Here is a 16,430-nt window from a genome sequence, read left to right on the forward strand (position 1 = left end):
ATATCAAAGAATTAATTTAATCTTTGAAACGCTTTTCTTTATAAGATTCCATGAATCAGCTCAGTGACCGTATCCTGTTGTACGTGAGCGTAAGATGATTCAAAACACAGTCCGTCGGATGTCAACATCCGATGACCTTGGTAACATAATAACAATAGAACATAATGATAATAACAAGGTTATACATAACAGCATGTGTCCCAAGGTCAGTGATGAGAGTAAGCAAAAGCTACTGCACTTGCAGTAAGTGCCGTACCACACTCCCCTTGGGATAAATAAATTTTATAATACTGCGTTTATAAAACTTTATAATATCTAGGAGTTTTACACTCAGTTTTAAATAGTTTGTTTTGTGACCGTCCTTTCCTGATTTTGCCCCATCTCTTTCTTCTTCCTATTGCTGCGGGCTTTCGGTTGTGAAATATAATGGAACTCGTCAGGATGCGTTCCAACTCTTAGACACGTCTAGCGCCTCGCTTCCGATCTTCCTCCGAAACAGGTGTTTCTCCAGTAATCCCAATTTACTTTCTTCTGGTTTGTGTACATCTGTCCGAAAATTAGCCAATTTTACGCGATATGCCTCTAGCTCTGCCATGTTGAGGTCTGCCAGATCTTCTTCCGTTGAGATTAACTTCACTGAATGTTCGTATGGGTTCCCATACCTAGCTGGACCCTTATCCTTTGTCGACCTATCGCTTCTCCTGACTTGGGGTTCCCCGTCTCCAGACTCATCCGAAAATCCCATAGGAATCAAAGTGTTATGTTCCTCTTCCTCATTGGATGATTTTAGTATTTCTTCCGCCGCTTTTTGAACCCCTCTTTTTAGGACTTGATCAGCCAACTTGTTCCAGTCTTTTGTGGTAAGGTCCTTGCTCTGGAACGTTTCTAGTATCTTGTCATCTGGCGTGTGTCTGGTTATTTCCTTCTCTTCATTTGAGGACTCTCTGGGTGTAGATGTACTTGGTGGTCCTGTATCGATCTGCCCTGTCAATATGTCCTGACCAACCTCACGTGACTTTGCTGTTTCTGCAGCTGTTTCCCCCGCTTTTTTTTGCTTTGGTTCCTGAATTGTTTGCTTCTTCGCCTTAAGTCTCTCCCCTTTATCCATTTTCGCATTTTGTAGTACTGGTCCCGAATTATTCGGTTTTGCACGTTTTCCTGAAAGGCTTAGGCCTCCGTTTAATTCTTTGTCTCTTGAAGTGACATAGTAATTACTGTCCTGACAAGCTGTTCCCACTTTCTTACGGTTTGACCCCTTTGGTTCCTCTGAAAACTCCTCTGACCCGCTATTTTCTGAATGAATTAACGCTGCTTTCTTCTTTGTCTTTGTTTCGGGTTCGTCACCGTGTGGGCTTTTGTTTGTGTTCGCCTTCATCGTTTTTTTTCTTTCGGTTCGTCTATCTTTTTCTTTCGGCTATTTTCGCTTTCGCGATGTCACTTTTGCGGTATAATGCACCTGCAGTCGTTTTCACCGTATGTGGTGACTCCGATTGCACCTTTCCTTTGAGAGGGTTCATCAGTGCCTTTCCACTTTTGCGGTTCTCGTCTTTTCTCAACAATGTGGGTGAATCCTGAATCGAGTCCTCTTGTGGTTTATTTTCGATGAATCCATGTTGCCACGAGTACAAAAGTTCGGAGATCTGGATTAATGGTACTCGTTTTATCTACTATCTTCCTTAAATCGTTGTCGGCAATGTCCCTTCTTTCCTCATTCCATCTGGCGTTTGCCTCTAACAACGTCTTTAGCACCGTGGCCCTGCTTCTGTCTCGCGCTGATTCCACCTGTGTTCTGAATAGCGGGCTCACTTATCGGCTATTTTCTCCTTTTCGAACTATTTTCACATTGTCTCATGATTGGTCGATTCTCTTCTTTAATTGCGTCGCTGTGAGTGCTGAACGCTCCAGATGTTCTTTGTCTAAGCGATCAGAATTTTTAATAAATGAATCTCTAAGTATTTTAAATTCAGTTTTTGGAAGTCGCCCAAAGTGTGCCTCAAATGGTGAACATTGAATCGTTTTTTGCTTGATCCAGCGGAGGTCTCGACTTATAGTACTTAATGCGAGTTTTATTGAGTTAACATTTTCATCCAATAACATCACTCCCAATCTTCGTTTTATCGTTTTTATTGTTCTTTGCACCAATCCGCAACCACGATGATCACCCACGGGACAACATTTTTGTTAAATATTATGCTCAACGCAAAATTTTTTCATTATTTTCCCTTTAATCCCCGAGAATTGATCCGTTCTGATGGTTTCTGGAGTTCCGTATGTGTCTATCTATGATCTGAGAAATTTCACCGAAGGTTTCCACCCAGTTGACTTAGTAACTTTTACTGATGGAAATTTCGAATATCTATCGATAGCCACAAGTAAATAAATTTTTCTTCCCTTAGTGTCTTCTAGTGGTCCCGCATAATCCAATTGTACTTCCTCCCCGGGCTGCGATAGCAGTGGGAGCGGTTTAGTTGCATTTTTAGGTATTATGTTATTAGCATTCTTACCGTAGCGGGTGCAACTTCTGCAATCTTCCGCCATGTTAACGATATCATTATGCATATGGGGCCACCACAGGTGTCGCGATACATCCAACATTGCCTCCTGACCTAGGTGCCCGCGGTGGACTCGTTTTAACACAGCTGGTCTCAATTGTCCTGGTACCGCCAATCTTCCGTCCACAGCAATGCAGTCGTCCACTACTGACATCTGGTGCCATAGAGGATTTGTGTACGGCCCCATTAACTCAAAGCTGTGTCGGTCTTTTCGTTCAATCACTCTCCTCAACCTGTCCATCCACGTGTCTTCTGTTGTCAGTTCTGCTAGGAGATTCTTGTCGAATAGTTTGGAGAGATTCGTCAAATTATTATCTTCCTGATCCTCGGCTTGCCTGCATTCACCTTGGTTGTGTTTTTCCTCCTTGTTCGTCACCAAATTCACGTCCGTGCTCTCTGAGGTTGAATCTACCGTGAGATCCACCTCCACAATGTTCGTAGCGTTTATATTTGGTAAATTATCTTGATTACTCCCCCAATGGGTTGATGCCTCTAGCTGAAGTATGTTTTCCGGTCTGCTGATGTCTTTTCTCTCCGACCCCACCAGGTCCCAGAAAGACCACAACTTCTGTGGCTCTTCTTCCTTTACTGATATCTGGTAATTGTCGTTCCATCTTTGTGGTGTTACTTTTTTTCATTCTATCGGTGGCTTTTCCCAATCTGATCCGTCGCTTTCGTGTCCCCTTGACGTTCCCCTTTGTAGTGTTCGTGTTCGTTGAAAAGTCGTTTCCGTGACTCTTTCCAGCAGTTGATTTTGATTTCTCGCCGTATTTTCCGTACCTGGTGTTTTCTTTACTTTCTTCTCTGTTCGTTTTTATTCGATTTCCGACCCTCTCCGTTTCAATTTTTTGTTTTATCTTTTCTGAATTTATCAACTGTGCGCAGTGAGAGATTTTGTTCCAACTGTTTTGAGCAATATTGCAAAAACGTGAATTTTGAACGTTTTCGTTCCGGTCGAGCTTTGTTTGGTTTTGAGCAGAACGGTTGCTATAGCAACCAGGGGATGACGTGTTCCACCATTCATCCAGCGAGTTTGTTCTCTCACAACATTCTAGAATATTCTCCTCGCCAATGAAAGAAGTTGCTTCCAATAGCCGACTGTTCAAACAGTCGAGTGATGTGTGAAATTGATTATTCGACGCTACCACAAATTTTTCATCTAATTCTGATTCTGGCCACGGTTCCCCATTCGGTTCCATGGAGAAATAATACACTATGCCATATCTTTCCCTGGTATATGTAAAACCTTGAATTGATAAGGTAACAGTCTATCTACCCATCTTGTAAGTCTGGATTGATAAGTTTTGTTTGATTTTTGTTCCCCCAATGCTGATGTAAAAGCTTTATGGTCGGTTGCTAAAATAAAGTCTTTCCCCAACAAGTAATGTTTAAATCTCTCTTCTGCACAAACTACTGCTAGCAGTTCTAGTTCGTTAGTTGAATATTTCTTTTCTGGGACATTCAAGTATCTTGATGCAAATGCAATTGGAATCCAATCCTCCCCCTTCGTCGATTGTTCCAATGTGGCCCCAAGGCCACTGTGGCTCGCATCGCATTTTACTCTGGTTTCTTTTTGGAGGTCATAATAATTTATTTGCGCGATCTTTGCCACCGCCGTTTTTATTTCTTCGAATATGAGGGAGTGTTTTCCCCCATTCGATTTTTTCACTGGTACCTTTATGTCTTTCAATTTTTTCTTTTCATTCTCTTCTTTCAGCAATGGTTTAAGTTGATCCGTCAAACTGGCTGCCTTAGGGATGAACTTTGATAAATGATTAATACTACCCAAAAACGATCTTAATTGTTTTAGTGCCTTCGGATGTTGAAGATTAAGTATCGCTTCCGTTTTTGTCACTTTTGGTGTTATTCCCCCCGCTGTAAGTTTATGATCTAACCAATTTAGTTCGTTTCGAAAAAACTCACATTTGCAGAGTTTTAGTGCTAGGTTTTCGTCGTCTAGCTTTTTCAGTACATCTATAACCAATTTCTCGTGTTCTGATTTAGCTCTTTTTGAGACGATCATTATGTCATCTAGGAAACAAAATGTGTTTTTAGCAATGTTTAAGGTACGATCCATCGCTTTTTGGAATTCTGCCGGCATATCTGCTAATCCATAGAATCCGGTCAAAAATCTGTACGTACCCGTAGCTTGTCCTCCAACTATGTTAAAGTTGCACTGTTTAGCTGTTTCTGCAGTCAATCGAAGTTGACTGTAAGCATACTTCAAATCCAGTACCGTGAAGTATAATGTACCCAGTGTGTTAGCCGTTACTATTGGACTAACCCCATCAATCAATTCATCCACATTAGGCATTTGATATCTATTTCTATACAATTGTCTATTTATCAGTTTCGCGTCCAATGCCAATTTGCTGGAGTCGTCCTTCTTCACTGTTATTACAATCGGGGCAATGAAACAATCACTAGTGCATTTGTCTAATTTTGTTATATGACCTTCCGCTAATAATTTGTCCAATTCTGCCTGTACTTTTCCTTATATGTGAATAGGTATTCTTCTACCCTTCTCCTGTATAGGAAATAATGGATATTTGAATTTCGTGTTGACTACGTGATGTTTAGAATCCCCCTGTCTGTCAAAAAGGGATGTAAACTATTCATAAAATTGATGTTTTATACCTTCTGACTGCTCGCACAGTAGCACGTCAAACCTGGATCTATATACCGCAGCTGATTTTTGAGATGTATGGATCCCCAATTTCCCTTGTAGATCCAAACCCAGTATACACCTAGCTCTTCTTTCTGTAACCAGGAAGTATGCATCTTTGACTTCCCAACCCGCTGAACGAATATCTGCACATACTGCTCCCAGTATTTGTATGGGATGTTTTTTGTAATCCACAAATTGCATTGTCAGATTCAGTTTTTCTGCCGGAATAAACTTAGTTTCAGATGATCCCTCTAGCAGTTGCTTTGCTGTTGTCCAATTCAAAAAGGACACTGGGCTTCCCGTATCAATTGTCATATTGATAATTTAGTTTCTGGTTCTAACCAAGGCCTTCAGTGCTTTGATTTGATGTGACCTTGGATGCCGCCGAATGTCTATTTTTGTTATTTCTTGGTTGTTTACTTTGCCACTCCGATTTCGACCCGAGTTGACTGTCCAAAGATCCGAGTTTCCTGTCCTTTCTTTTCCACCTTTTTTCCGTTCTGCGTCCACCATCATGATTTCGAATTCGTCGCATGAATCAAATAATTGGATTAAGTTACACTCCTTCTCGGAACTCGATTTCTCCTCCGTAATTTCGTTTATCTGTTGAGATCTCACATTTTTGCAAAGTGTTTCGGCTTTGTACAATTCTTGTATTTCTTGCCCATTGCTGGACAATTCTTCAAATGTCCGGGACCGAAATTTTTGCCACAACGGGTGCAAGTCCTTTGATCAGATTTAGAAGTTGTATTCTTATTATCTGCCCATCTCTTTTGTGTCTGTATTTTGTTTGGTCTTTTGTAATTTAGATTTTTGTTTCCAACGGCCAGTATCGGTTCTTGTTTTATCTTAATGTGAGGTTCTCGTAATTGTCCTACTCCGGAAGTTCCGCTTCCAATTCTTTGAAACGCTTGAGTAGTCTGCTTGCTCTGCTCAAGTTTTATGGTCCGTTTCAGTACTTCGTCTGGGCTAAATGTTTCAAAGGTCAATGTATCCTGTAACGCAGTATTTTTCATTCTGGAGATAAAGAGGTCTCTAACTAGTTCTTCTTCTAAAACGCCCAGTTCAGCCGTAGCTGCTTGTGCAGTAAGTGCTGCGTGGAAGGATTCCAACGACTCATTGGATTCTTGTGCTCGTGTAAATAACCTGTACCGTTCGTAAGTTATGTTTCTTGTTTTTTCGAATGATGCCTTTGCCAATGCCACCGTTTCTCGGAATTCGAGTTTTGACACTTCCGCGTGAGGGTTCTTTTGCACGAATTTCTTTTTCCCCTCCGTACCTAGTGCCAAAAATAGGCGAGACGTAAGTCTTTTCTGAACCTCATTATAGTACTCGTTATGTCCTACTTTAGGTCCACGTTCTTTTCTTTCCTAATTTTTTAATATCACTTTGTCTCTCCTAAGCTAATCTCTGTTCTCGCGATCCGTTCTTTCTTCGGCGTTTTCTGTTTCTGGCGGTGTTTCTGGACGAGGCATAGGTTCCTCTATCACTTCCTTTGGATCTTCTAATATTATTTCCGGATTCACATTTTCCTTCACCGTCACAGCTAACATAAATTGATCCAACCAAATTTTGAAATTCCACGGTGGATCCGAACTAGCCGAAGTCCAGAATACTGGAATCCCCATGTCCGTTCGATTATCCTGTGCCATGAATCCTGCTGACTGCGCCATGTGATAAGTAATGTTTTTGTGTAACTATGATCTCAAAACATATTTGATATCAAAGAATTAATTTAATCTTTGAAACGCTTTTCTTTATAAGATTCCATGAATCAGCTCAGTGACCGTATCCTATTGTACGTGAGCGTAAGATGCTTCAAAGCACAGTCCGTCGGATGTCAACATCCGATGACCTTGGTAACATAATAACAATAGAACATAATGATATTAACAAGGTTATACTTAACAGCATGTGTCCCAAGGTCAGTGATGAGAGTAAGCAAATGCTATTGCACTTGCAGTAAGTGTCGTACCACAGGGGGGATGATTTTCACAAAAATTTCAAATTTTAGAATTTTTTTTTCATTTTTTTTATTCCATTTATTTATTTAAAGTTATTACTGCTCCATAACACTTGAAAGGCAGTCGGAACATTCAGGGCTTCGCTCTGATACGAGCAGTCATGTTCTTTTAATAATCAATTATCTGTTGATTTTGTGGTCGCAGAGTAAAACAATCGATTATATGAGGAAATAAATCCGTAAAAAACTATATTTCTATGTCGATTATATTTGAATTCTAATAGACTATAATATATTTTAATATAAATAAACATGGCATAAAATTTTCATCAAAAATACTAGATTTTATTGCAATTTTATGGCGAAAACAACAGATTTTATTGCAATTTTATGGCAAAAGCAATCGATTTTATTGCGATTTCATGACGATTTCAGAGCGAAAAAAAAGATTTTGTTGAGCTTATGAGGAGATAAAAATAGATTTTAGTGGAATTATAATGCAATATAATCTTCATGAAAATAATCTATCTTCTTTCTATTATGATAGAAAATGTTGCCTAAATTGGTTACACATAATCGATTATAATGGCAACATTTTCGGCAAGATTTTCTCAATATAACCTATTTTTATCCGAGAAACTTCGGTACGGGAATACAATGAATCCATTTGTTTCGGAATGATAATTGAGTCGGATGTTTTCACCGCCTTTATTATCCCTCAAAAAATGTTTATTTCAACCAAATCATTTTTTCAATTTCGACCTCAAGATGTCAAAATCTATAACAATTAATAGCCTGCTTAACGTGTAAAACAATATTAAAGGAGTGTCCAGAAATTAAACGGTTCTTCATCGAAATGAAGAATGGCATAATTTTACTATTTGTTTTCTGTTCGATTTGAAAAAAAAAATTTTCAAATTATTTTTTGTCGACACAGCTTTAATTACGACTGAAGGGGTTTTAACAAAATATGTCGGCTCAACCGCAATTGAATTTTATTTCTGACGCCAGATTTCTTGTGAAAAAAATCACAGGAATAAAAAATTATAGAACTTTTTTACATTTTTCTGCGTAATGTTTTCTTGAAATTTCCAACTAATGAAGTCATCTGCTCTTTCGCACAGTTTTAGATCAGGAAGTATTTGCTTGCAGCAGTCACCAAGAGAACCAGAGATCTGACTGAAACGAAATCAAACATGTTATTGTTTACAATAACTTGCAAAAAACTACAACGGGCAAGTAACTGAGAAGAAACTATTTACTAATTTCAAAATATGCAGCAACAAGAGCTGTCGAAAAACTGGAAATTGTGACATGTCTATGAGCCTAAACAATAATGCAGACCTAGTTTCCATCATTATCTAAAAAATATTTTAAAAAAACAAGACTACTCGTATCAGGGCGAAGCCCTGAATGTTCCGACTGCCTTTTAAGGTTTTATGGAGCAGTAATAACATTAAAAAATTAAATGTAAGAAAAAATAAAATGAAAATTTTCTTTCTAAAATTTGAATTTTTTTGTGAAAATCATCCCCCCACGCGCCATATAAAGTACAAAAAGATAGATTTCGTTCCTTGTATTCAACCAATTATGGCAAATAAGCTTCGTTCAACCAATTTGGAACGATTTATAAGACGGATTAAATCTCCGCTTACGCGTTAATAGCGCGAATTATATCGCGCGTTAATTGTCCCAAATTGGTCAAAATGGCCAAAATGGCAGTCTTTAAATCCTCATACTTTTACGAAAAATGATCACGGGTGAAATATACTATCAAATTTAAGCTTAGGACAACAATACCTTTTGAATGATATAAAAAATTTCATCAAAAATGTCTAGTTAAAAAGTCGAAATTTGTCTGAAGAAAAAAAAAAAACCCACCCCGAGCACAAATATTCCGTTACTTTCGTCGAAAGTCGGAACAACAAGCTTTTCGCTTTTTCATGTACATAGGACTTCAAAAAAGTATAAAAAACACTTTATCCTCACCCCTAATCAAAATGCTCAAAAATTTAGCAGCCAAAAGTTGTCTGTTTTTCTATGTAGTTTTCAATTAAACTATAAATACCAGAAGTGGTTGCTTGAGAACTGATCGCTTCCAGATGGCAGTTTGAACTACCGCCCATCTTGGCCTTGAACTTCAATTGGTAATCTCGATTGATGCATTTGTTGTTCATGCACACTTGCATGACTATGTTGTACTCCTCGCCAGAAATCAACCCTGGTATGAACTGGGTGCATTGGAAAAGGGATCCAGTCCATACACAGTTGCTGCCAGACACGGATAGGTGGACGACTGTATTGGAATCGCCGACAGAAAGCTAAAATAGCCAGCCTGTGACTTTTCAAAGATATTTATTCACACAGACCCTCTAGAAACGCTTATTACGGTTCTTGCAGCCTTTAGTGATCACTAAAAAAACCGACCAAAAGTTGAAAGCTTCCATTTTTCTAAAAATCCTCCGAACTACCCCCCCCCCTCTCTAGACCCACCCCTGTGAAGGCTATCATATGATGCTTGCTGTAGGGTTTTAATAGCAATTAGCCAATTATCTCACCGTATATTGGAAGCTGAGATATTCCACAAATTTGAATGGCTCCACTTCAATCAGCAGGTGACACCCGGATGAGTCATCGTACTCCACGCAGCCCATGATGCCCATAGAATGAACTAGTGTGACCTCTCCAACAGAATTCAAAGTTAGCCAAGATTAAATATCTAAGTTCTCAAAAAAATAAAGGCCATGATGTGTGGCTTTGGTGCTTTGAAAAACAAAATCGGAGAAAAAATCTTTAACATTGGACATTATCAAAAGAGTCAATATTTAAACCAGTTATTAATCAGTAAATGAAAATGAAAACCATTTTTTGGTAACTTGATAAAGACCTCCGAAAGTAGTAATTCAAATTTCAAACTTCAATTTATTGTCAAACTCATCACAGCTGATTTAAAAACTATTTAACCAGTTTGTTTCGTCCAAGTTCATTTTCTAATTTAAAAAAAAACAATTTTACCATCCAGATTCATGGCCTTTTCCAATGTATGTCCTTGTTTTTCCACCACCCCACTCACACTTTTGACAGTTAATTTGACAGTGACATTTGCCTCCTCGTCCAGACTTCCTTCGCCTGACAGATTGAAGCAATGCAGCCCTTTGTCCTCCTTGGCATAAAAAAGGTGCTCCAAAAAGATAATCTCAGAAACAACAGCTTTCAACTCCGAACACAGAAAAACCTCATTGGGAATTCTAGTCATAAAAAAGCATTTCTAAAGAAAAAATAACAAAAATTGAGTGAGATTTTTTTAGAAATGTTTTATTTTATGATTAGAATATAAAGATTTTGTAAGTTTTGGACAGAAACTAAATTAGAAATGAGAAATTTTTTTTAGAAAATGTTTGCTTTATTTAAGCAATTTGAAAAAAATTCTTGCTGAAATTTTAGATTAATTAATTAAGTAGTTTTAGTTAGAACAAAATTTCCTTAGACACGGTACGGATATTTTCATTTTCATCTTGACCGACAAAAACTAATGTTTTGAGGGCAAATTGGCTTTCCAAGTTCGCAGAGGTAGTCCAAATTTATTTGCAATTGGGCAGTTATCCAACATGACTAAATTCATGACAATGTAAATTTTTGATTGTTAAAAAACAGGTGCAAGAGGGGCGGTAAAACAGCCAACGAAAAACATGTTATTATAAATGTAGATTGGTGGGGTGCTCCGAGCGGAATGACCAGAGAGTTAAAATGGTTCAAAGAGCAAAACGAACCAATTATCTATCTATCACTACAATTAGTTGTCATTGTTTCGCACCGCTATTAAACATTCGAAGATTTATTATGCTATGCGGAAAGCGTAGCACTGTTTATTTATGCGTGGCGAAATAATCTGCATTCAAAATTGTTTCAGCTTGAATTAAGGCCAGCTAGTGGGTCACATTAATTGATTTAGGGCTGGAGTTTCAACGCAGCGCAATATTAGGACGGTTGAAGAACCAAAAAACAGTGAATTACTACATTACGAGGCCAAACTGTGCACTGGATAGACGCACAATTTTGTGTCTGTATGTTCCTGGATTCCAGAGACAAGTCTTTAAACATGTTAAATTTTTGTCGGAACGATCAAAGTAAAGAACAAAAGAAGAACAAAAGAAGCGTCCTTGTCGCGGAATTCGCTTACAATGCACAAAATGCACAGTTTGGCCTCGTAATGTAGTCAAACTGCCCTGCCCGGGTTGAAGTTCCACCATTAAAAATCGCTTTTTCTGTACTATCACTGTTCACTGTGATCGCTATTTTCCATGTATAATTTAAATGTTCCATTCCTGATTCATGCAGAATTTAAAGATTTTTGCATAGCTAACCTGTGATATTTCAGAGCTATTTCAGTAATCCCGGGATGACCGAAACTTCTTATCATACAATTCCCATATATGAAAAACTTCTTGTCATACAATTCCATACAATGTCATACGTACAGAAAATTTTATGAAATCTCTATGATAAACATTTTTCCATAAATGAAAACTGTATGATAGGTGTTTTTCAATAAATCAAAAAGTTTGATTTTTTCTTTCTAATTTTATTTCTGAAAAGTTTTCGGTTGTGTTTGCAGATGAACACAAGAGACAAAGACCTTGGTTACTCAAAGCACCAAAGGTTGGACGATCTTTGCATTTACAATGCATAGAAAACGACCTGAGTACGACTGTCTTTCACAATTGATATAACAAAAGCAACAAAATTTTAGTTTTTGGCAAAATTATTTAATGGTGATTATTTTAATTTTTTGAATTTTCAAAATATCAGACATTGATCAAGACATATATAAACAAATAGGCATATATCAATAAATAAAGGAAATAGGAAGTTTCAGCGTTTTTGAAGAAAAAAAATTAAGTCAAAAGAAAATAAAAGCCAATATCATTGTAACCAGGACTACGTTATGCACACAGAAAATTAAACTTTGCATGCAAAAAAATTTTTTTTCGAAAAATGTTTGTTTGCGTACGAAATTCGATTTGCTGTTGAAAAAAAAAACAAAAAGTTTTTGGGACAAATTTTCAAAACTACTTGAAAAATTTTTGTGTCGCCATCAAAAAAATGCCAGTCATACAATTTCCATATATGGGAATTGTATGATAAGCATTTTTTTCAAAAAACGAAAACCTCGGTTTTTTTACCAGACTGTTTTATTAGAATCAAACAGCCACAGAAATAAGTTTATATCTTTTTTCAACCATTTTTAAAAATTGTATGAAAAATGTATGACAAGCATTTTTCCACACACTTGATGTATGGAATTGTATAATAAGCATTTTTGGTGTATGGAGGTCAACCCGGGATGATTCCGTAGAAAATCAACGCTACAATTTATGAAGTTTTAATTCGTTCTAGTAGCATTCAAATGAGAGTCTTAGTTGATAAGCCCTTTATATTGAGTGTATCTGTGGCTTGATGACAAACAGGTAGCATACGTGTCTACAAATCTGTTAGATGCGGGAGCCAACTCCGGTAGTTCACTAATTTTGCTTATTTTGATAGGTTTTTTATTGCTGTTTCAACGCTGAAAATCAGCCAAATTTGCTATAATCTATCGATGAAGTTTGCTATTGTGGCAATAAACATATCGATAATTCATCGATGACGATTGCTTTTTTAATACTTTTTCATCGTTAGTTTTCATTGTGAGCTCAACCCTGGTGTAGAAAAATTGAGACCTTGTACATAGCAGCCTGAAGAAGTAAGCTTTCCGTCTGATATAAGAGAAGTCTTGTTCTTCTAATAGATGATTCTTCTAAAAGATGATTCTTCTAATTGGGCAAAAATTCTTAACAATTTTCTCCTAGTGAGAGACCGAATGCTACAAATGGCGTCCCGCATGGTGGAGAGATGGAATGCTGGAAATTGATTTTCAGTTAACCACAGCCAATCAGAATTTAAAACGAAATTGCAAAAACCTCAAAATCAGCGAATAAATCTAGCCCGCTAAAGCTTACTTCTAAAACTTATTGTGATTTTAGCCGATTGAAGATATATGAATATTCAAACACTGCTAGATCAAAGACATCTGGGAAAAAGTTACTTATATTCATAGATACAATTTAAGAACGTTTGAAAAACAAAACACCCAATTCGTTCTATCTGCAAAGACTCTGCATGCTATAATTTATTTTCTGCTAACTTTGATTTTGGTTCAGTGCAAAAAATCTGTCAGCAAAAACGAACGTCTACTGATACTGGTTGGTTGAAACTTTTCCATCATCAGGTCCCTCCATCATGAGAATAATCCTCTCCGCTGAAAATTAATAATTAACACCACAATAATCCGTCAGATTCTGTTTGTTTGGATATTGAGCTAGATCTTCTCTTGAACTATTCTTCTCTTTAACTGATCGCCATAAAGTTCCAAGATCATGATAATTTTGTTTAGAAAAAAAGCAACCTAAGCCAGTTGAAAAAATGCTAACGCATTCAAAGGCATTTCCTTATTACACTGTGGAATAACACATCAAAATTTCTGCCGAAATTCAAATTTTCTTGCTAAGTAATTTTCATAATGCTTTATCTATAGGTCAGGTCATTAATGAATTTTTTGTTATATGAAACGTACATATGTATAACTGTACGAAAAATTTAAAATCTAGATTAGCATAAAATTGAGTTGAAAAAAAGATCGAAAATTAAGACTTGAGCATCACAAGAACCCACTTTTTCGTCAATAGCTTTGAATTCGTCCCCACCCGCCGTCACTTGATTGATCGATCCCTGCTCCACCTCCAGTTTGTACCTGTTGTAGCTGATATCATTTTTGGGGTAGAAAAACATCACACAGAACTCCTCATCTTTCCCATTTTTAGAAACTGCCTCCAATTCACCCCCTGCCAATTCAGGGAAATCTGGAAAAAAAATCATGCTGTTCAAAACGGGATCTAAACCTATGGAGTGGTGAAGTGGGGGTGCCAATTTTTGAGACTTTTGATTATTTTCAATCCTTTCTAGATTTTTTTCGATATACTTTCGATATCTTTTGAGCTATGCTGGCTTTGAATATACTCAACTTCGGAGCAATTTTTTGTGCAGTGAGCTGAACTGTCGATATCTTGAGAAAATGCCTTTTTGAATATTTTGATAGGAAAACTGCAATTTTTGGACGCGACTTCACCGTAAAAAATTCACAGTTTGTCACTAGGTTACATATAGAAAAATCGAAGTTCAAACAAATAGAAGCTGAAGAAGATGAAAATTGATGCATAGGTGTTGACAATTGAGGTCCGCTACGAGACTTTTGCCTGTACCTCCAAACAGCAGCTTTCATTTCTATCATATTTTTCAAAAATGTATGAGAACTTTCAGTGATATGTCAACACTGCTGGGTAAAAAGTTATTTTCGTAAAATCTTTCTAACTTGGAGGGGAGGGGTATTAATCTACTTTACTTCGTTCTCTTTTCTTTCTTCTGTTTTCTCGACGTGTAGTAATGGTGAGCAAACATATTAGCACAAGAAGCAAAAAAGACCACAAACATATTAGTTAGCTTGACATGAAAAAAAAACACAAAGTGTGAACTTCAACAGTTCCTATTAGGGACCTAGTAACAATCCCCCCTTTCATTAAAGGGGGAAGATTTTTCGACCAATCAGAGTGCTGCAAATTTCGAATTCTCAATACAAGCTTCAGAGCTAATTTACTTTATTTTTATAGAGATGGAGATTCTTTCGTAGATACCATAAGGGAAGGGGGAGATTGTTAAGAAGAGACCCTACTTGTTACCTGTCATTGCAGAGCAGCTCTGATCAGTTGAGCTTGGATAGATGTCAATCAAATCTCCCGGACCCTTGTCAAAGAAACTCAAAATTTGTAACAACTCAAAAGTATAGAATGTTCCGGACTTCAAACCATCCATTTTAATAGTGATGTTGTCGGAACTTTCGTCTGATCTATCTAAAGCATAGTAGCCGTCGTTAGGAGTCAAGAGTCCTTTCACGTTGAATGGAGTGATATGGCCTGACCGTCTCGATCGCCGAAATGTTGGGGAGAAATTTTCTATCAACTTGCAGACGAAGGAGTTGGCTGATATCGAAGTGGCAGGTTTTAATAGAGGTGGTACGGGGATGCTGGCACGTACTGAAAACAGAGAAGTCTTACAGATGAATCAGCAAAAAAAGCCGAACAAAATGCTGTGTACCCGTAGTCATTCATAAAAAACTTGAAAATTAATTCTTTTTCTTTTATTATTCATTTTTAGTGTCGTATTTTTTGTGCGCAGTATGATGACAGAGACAACTATACGAACGCGTAGAAAGTTTGTGAATTAATCATATATGATAAACGCTGTATTCGAACAATAAAAACCAAATAAAAATTAAAAAATGTTGAAACCTTTCTACAACTGTTCTATTTTTTATGCAGAATAATTTTTTGATTGCTTAAACTGATTTGCGATTTATCGTTTTCACACGTCTGTTTTCACGATTTTCATGGAGCAGTTTTTAACATTGTTTTTGGTCACGTGTGTTGAAACTATACAAAAAACCGACCAGTCAATTCTAAAACAAATTATAAAGTCTGGCGCTTCACATTGGCTGTAAGAAAGGTAAGAAACTTTATTATTGAATTTCAAGAAAAGTTTAAAATTAAGCAGTTTCGAAACTCAACAATTTTTAAGAAGTAACAAGGTTAGCCGGTGCTGTGAAAGCATCACAGAAAGTTTCTTCTCCGGACTTAAGAGAAGAGAAAGAAACGCATATCTGACAATGGTTTCCATCAAAAATTCAATCGAAAAACAAAAAATCAAAAAAAAATTGTAATTTTTTAATCTCTTCGCAGAATTTTATGGGTTTTTTAATGATTCCTTTGCGTCCAAGAAGGCGCTAGAAGACGCTCCAAAAACTAATGTTGCTGGAGTAAAACAAAGTTGTTACGTTTTTTTTGCATATCACAAGCTGGTTCGCTCGCCCGCTTTATTTGGTCGAAGATGGACAAAAAAGTTTAAACCGGTTTTCTCAACAATGCGGAGGTTTTTAAAAATGTTTAATGAGGTGTCATATAGTGTTCATTTAGTTTAGGAGAGTGTAACTTACAGCCATCAATCAACTGTCAATCGTGGTGCTATTGAGTCTGTTAGCAGGTGCTGTCCTTGGCATAGTCTGTCACCCTTGGTTGACCTCTAGTGTTACTCTTATTGTTAAATTTGAGCAACCAAGTTGCTTATCATTTGGAATTTACATATTGAACAATCAATCTTT

At 37.1% G+C, this 16,430-nt stretch overlaps 1 protein-coding gene across 1 annotated transcript; it reads right to left on the bottom strand.

The window, feature by feature from the left end:
• Positions 1 to 8,258: 8,258 nt before the first annotated feature.
• Positions 8,259 to 15,301, bottom strand: LOC134839689 (uncharacterized). The gene is made up of 6 exons (XM_063855310.1): positions 14,956 to 15,301; positions 13,895 to 14,082; positions 10,199 to 10,346; positions 9,742 to 9,866; positions 9,252 to 9,504; positions 8,259 to 8,362 (listed from the first exon to the last, which is right to left on the bottom strand). The coding sequence occupies exons 1-6, from the start codon at positions 15,086 to 15,088 to the stop codon at positions 8,310 to 8,312; spliced, it is 900 nt and encodes a 299-aa protein (XP_063711380.1). The 5' UTR covers positions 15,089 to 15,301; the 3' UTR covers positions 8,259 to 8,309.
• Positions 15,302 to 16,430: the final 1,129 nt, after the last annotated feature.

Source organism: Symsagittifera roscoffensis, chromosome 2 (assembly GCF_963678635.1).
Source record: "Symsagittifera roscoffensis chromosome 2, txSymRosc1.1, whole genome shotgun sequence".
Classification (NCBI taxonomy): domain Eukaryota; kingdom Metazoa; phylum Xenacoelomorpha; order Acoela; family Convolutidae; genus Symsagittifera; species Symsagittifera roscoffensis.

Bases quoted from the DNA above. Each gene is read 5' to 3' on its own strand.
- LOC134839689 (XM_063855310.1), bottom strand. From the start codon at position 15,088: ATGGATGGTTTGAAGTCCGGAACATTCTATACTTTTGAGTTGTTACAA. The intron at 14,083-14,955 runs GTAACAAGTAGG...TTTTTTTTCCAG, and splicing joins GAGCTGCTCTGCAATGACAG to ATTTCCCTGAATTGGCAGGG. The intron at 10,347-13,894 runs GTGGGTTCTTGT...TTTTATGCCAAG, and splicing joins TCAAAGCTATTGACGAAAAA to GAGGACAAAGGGCTGCATTG.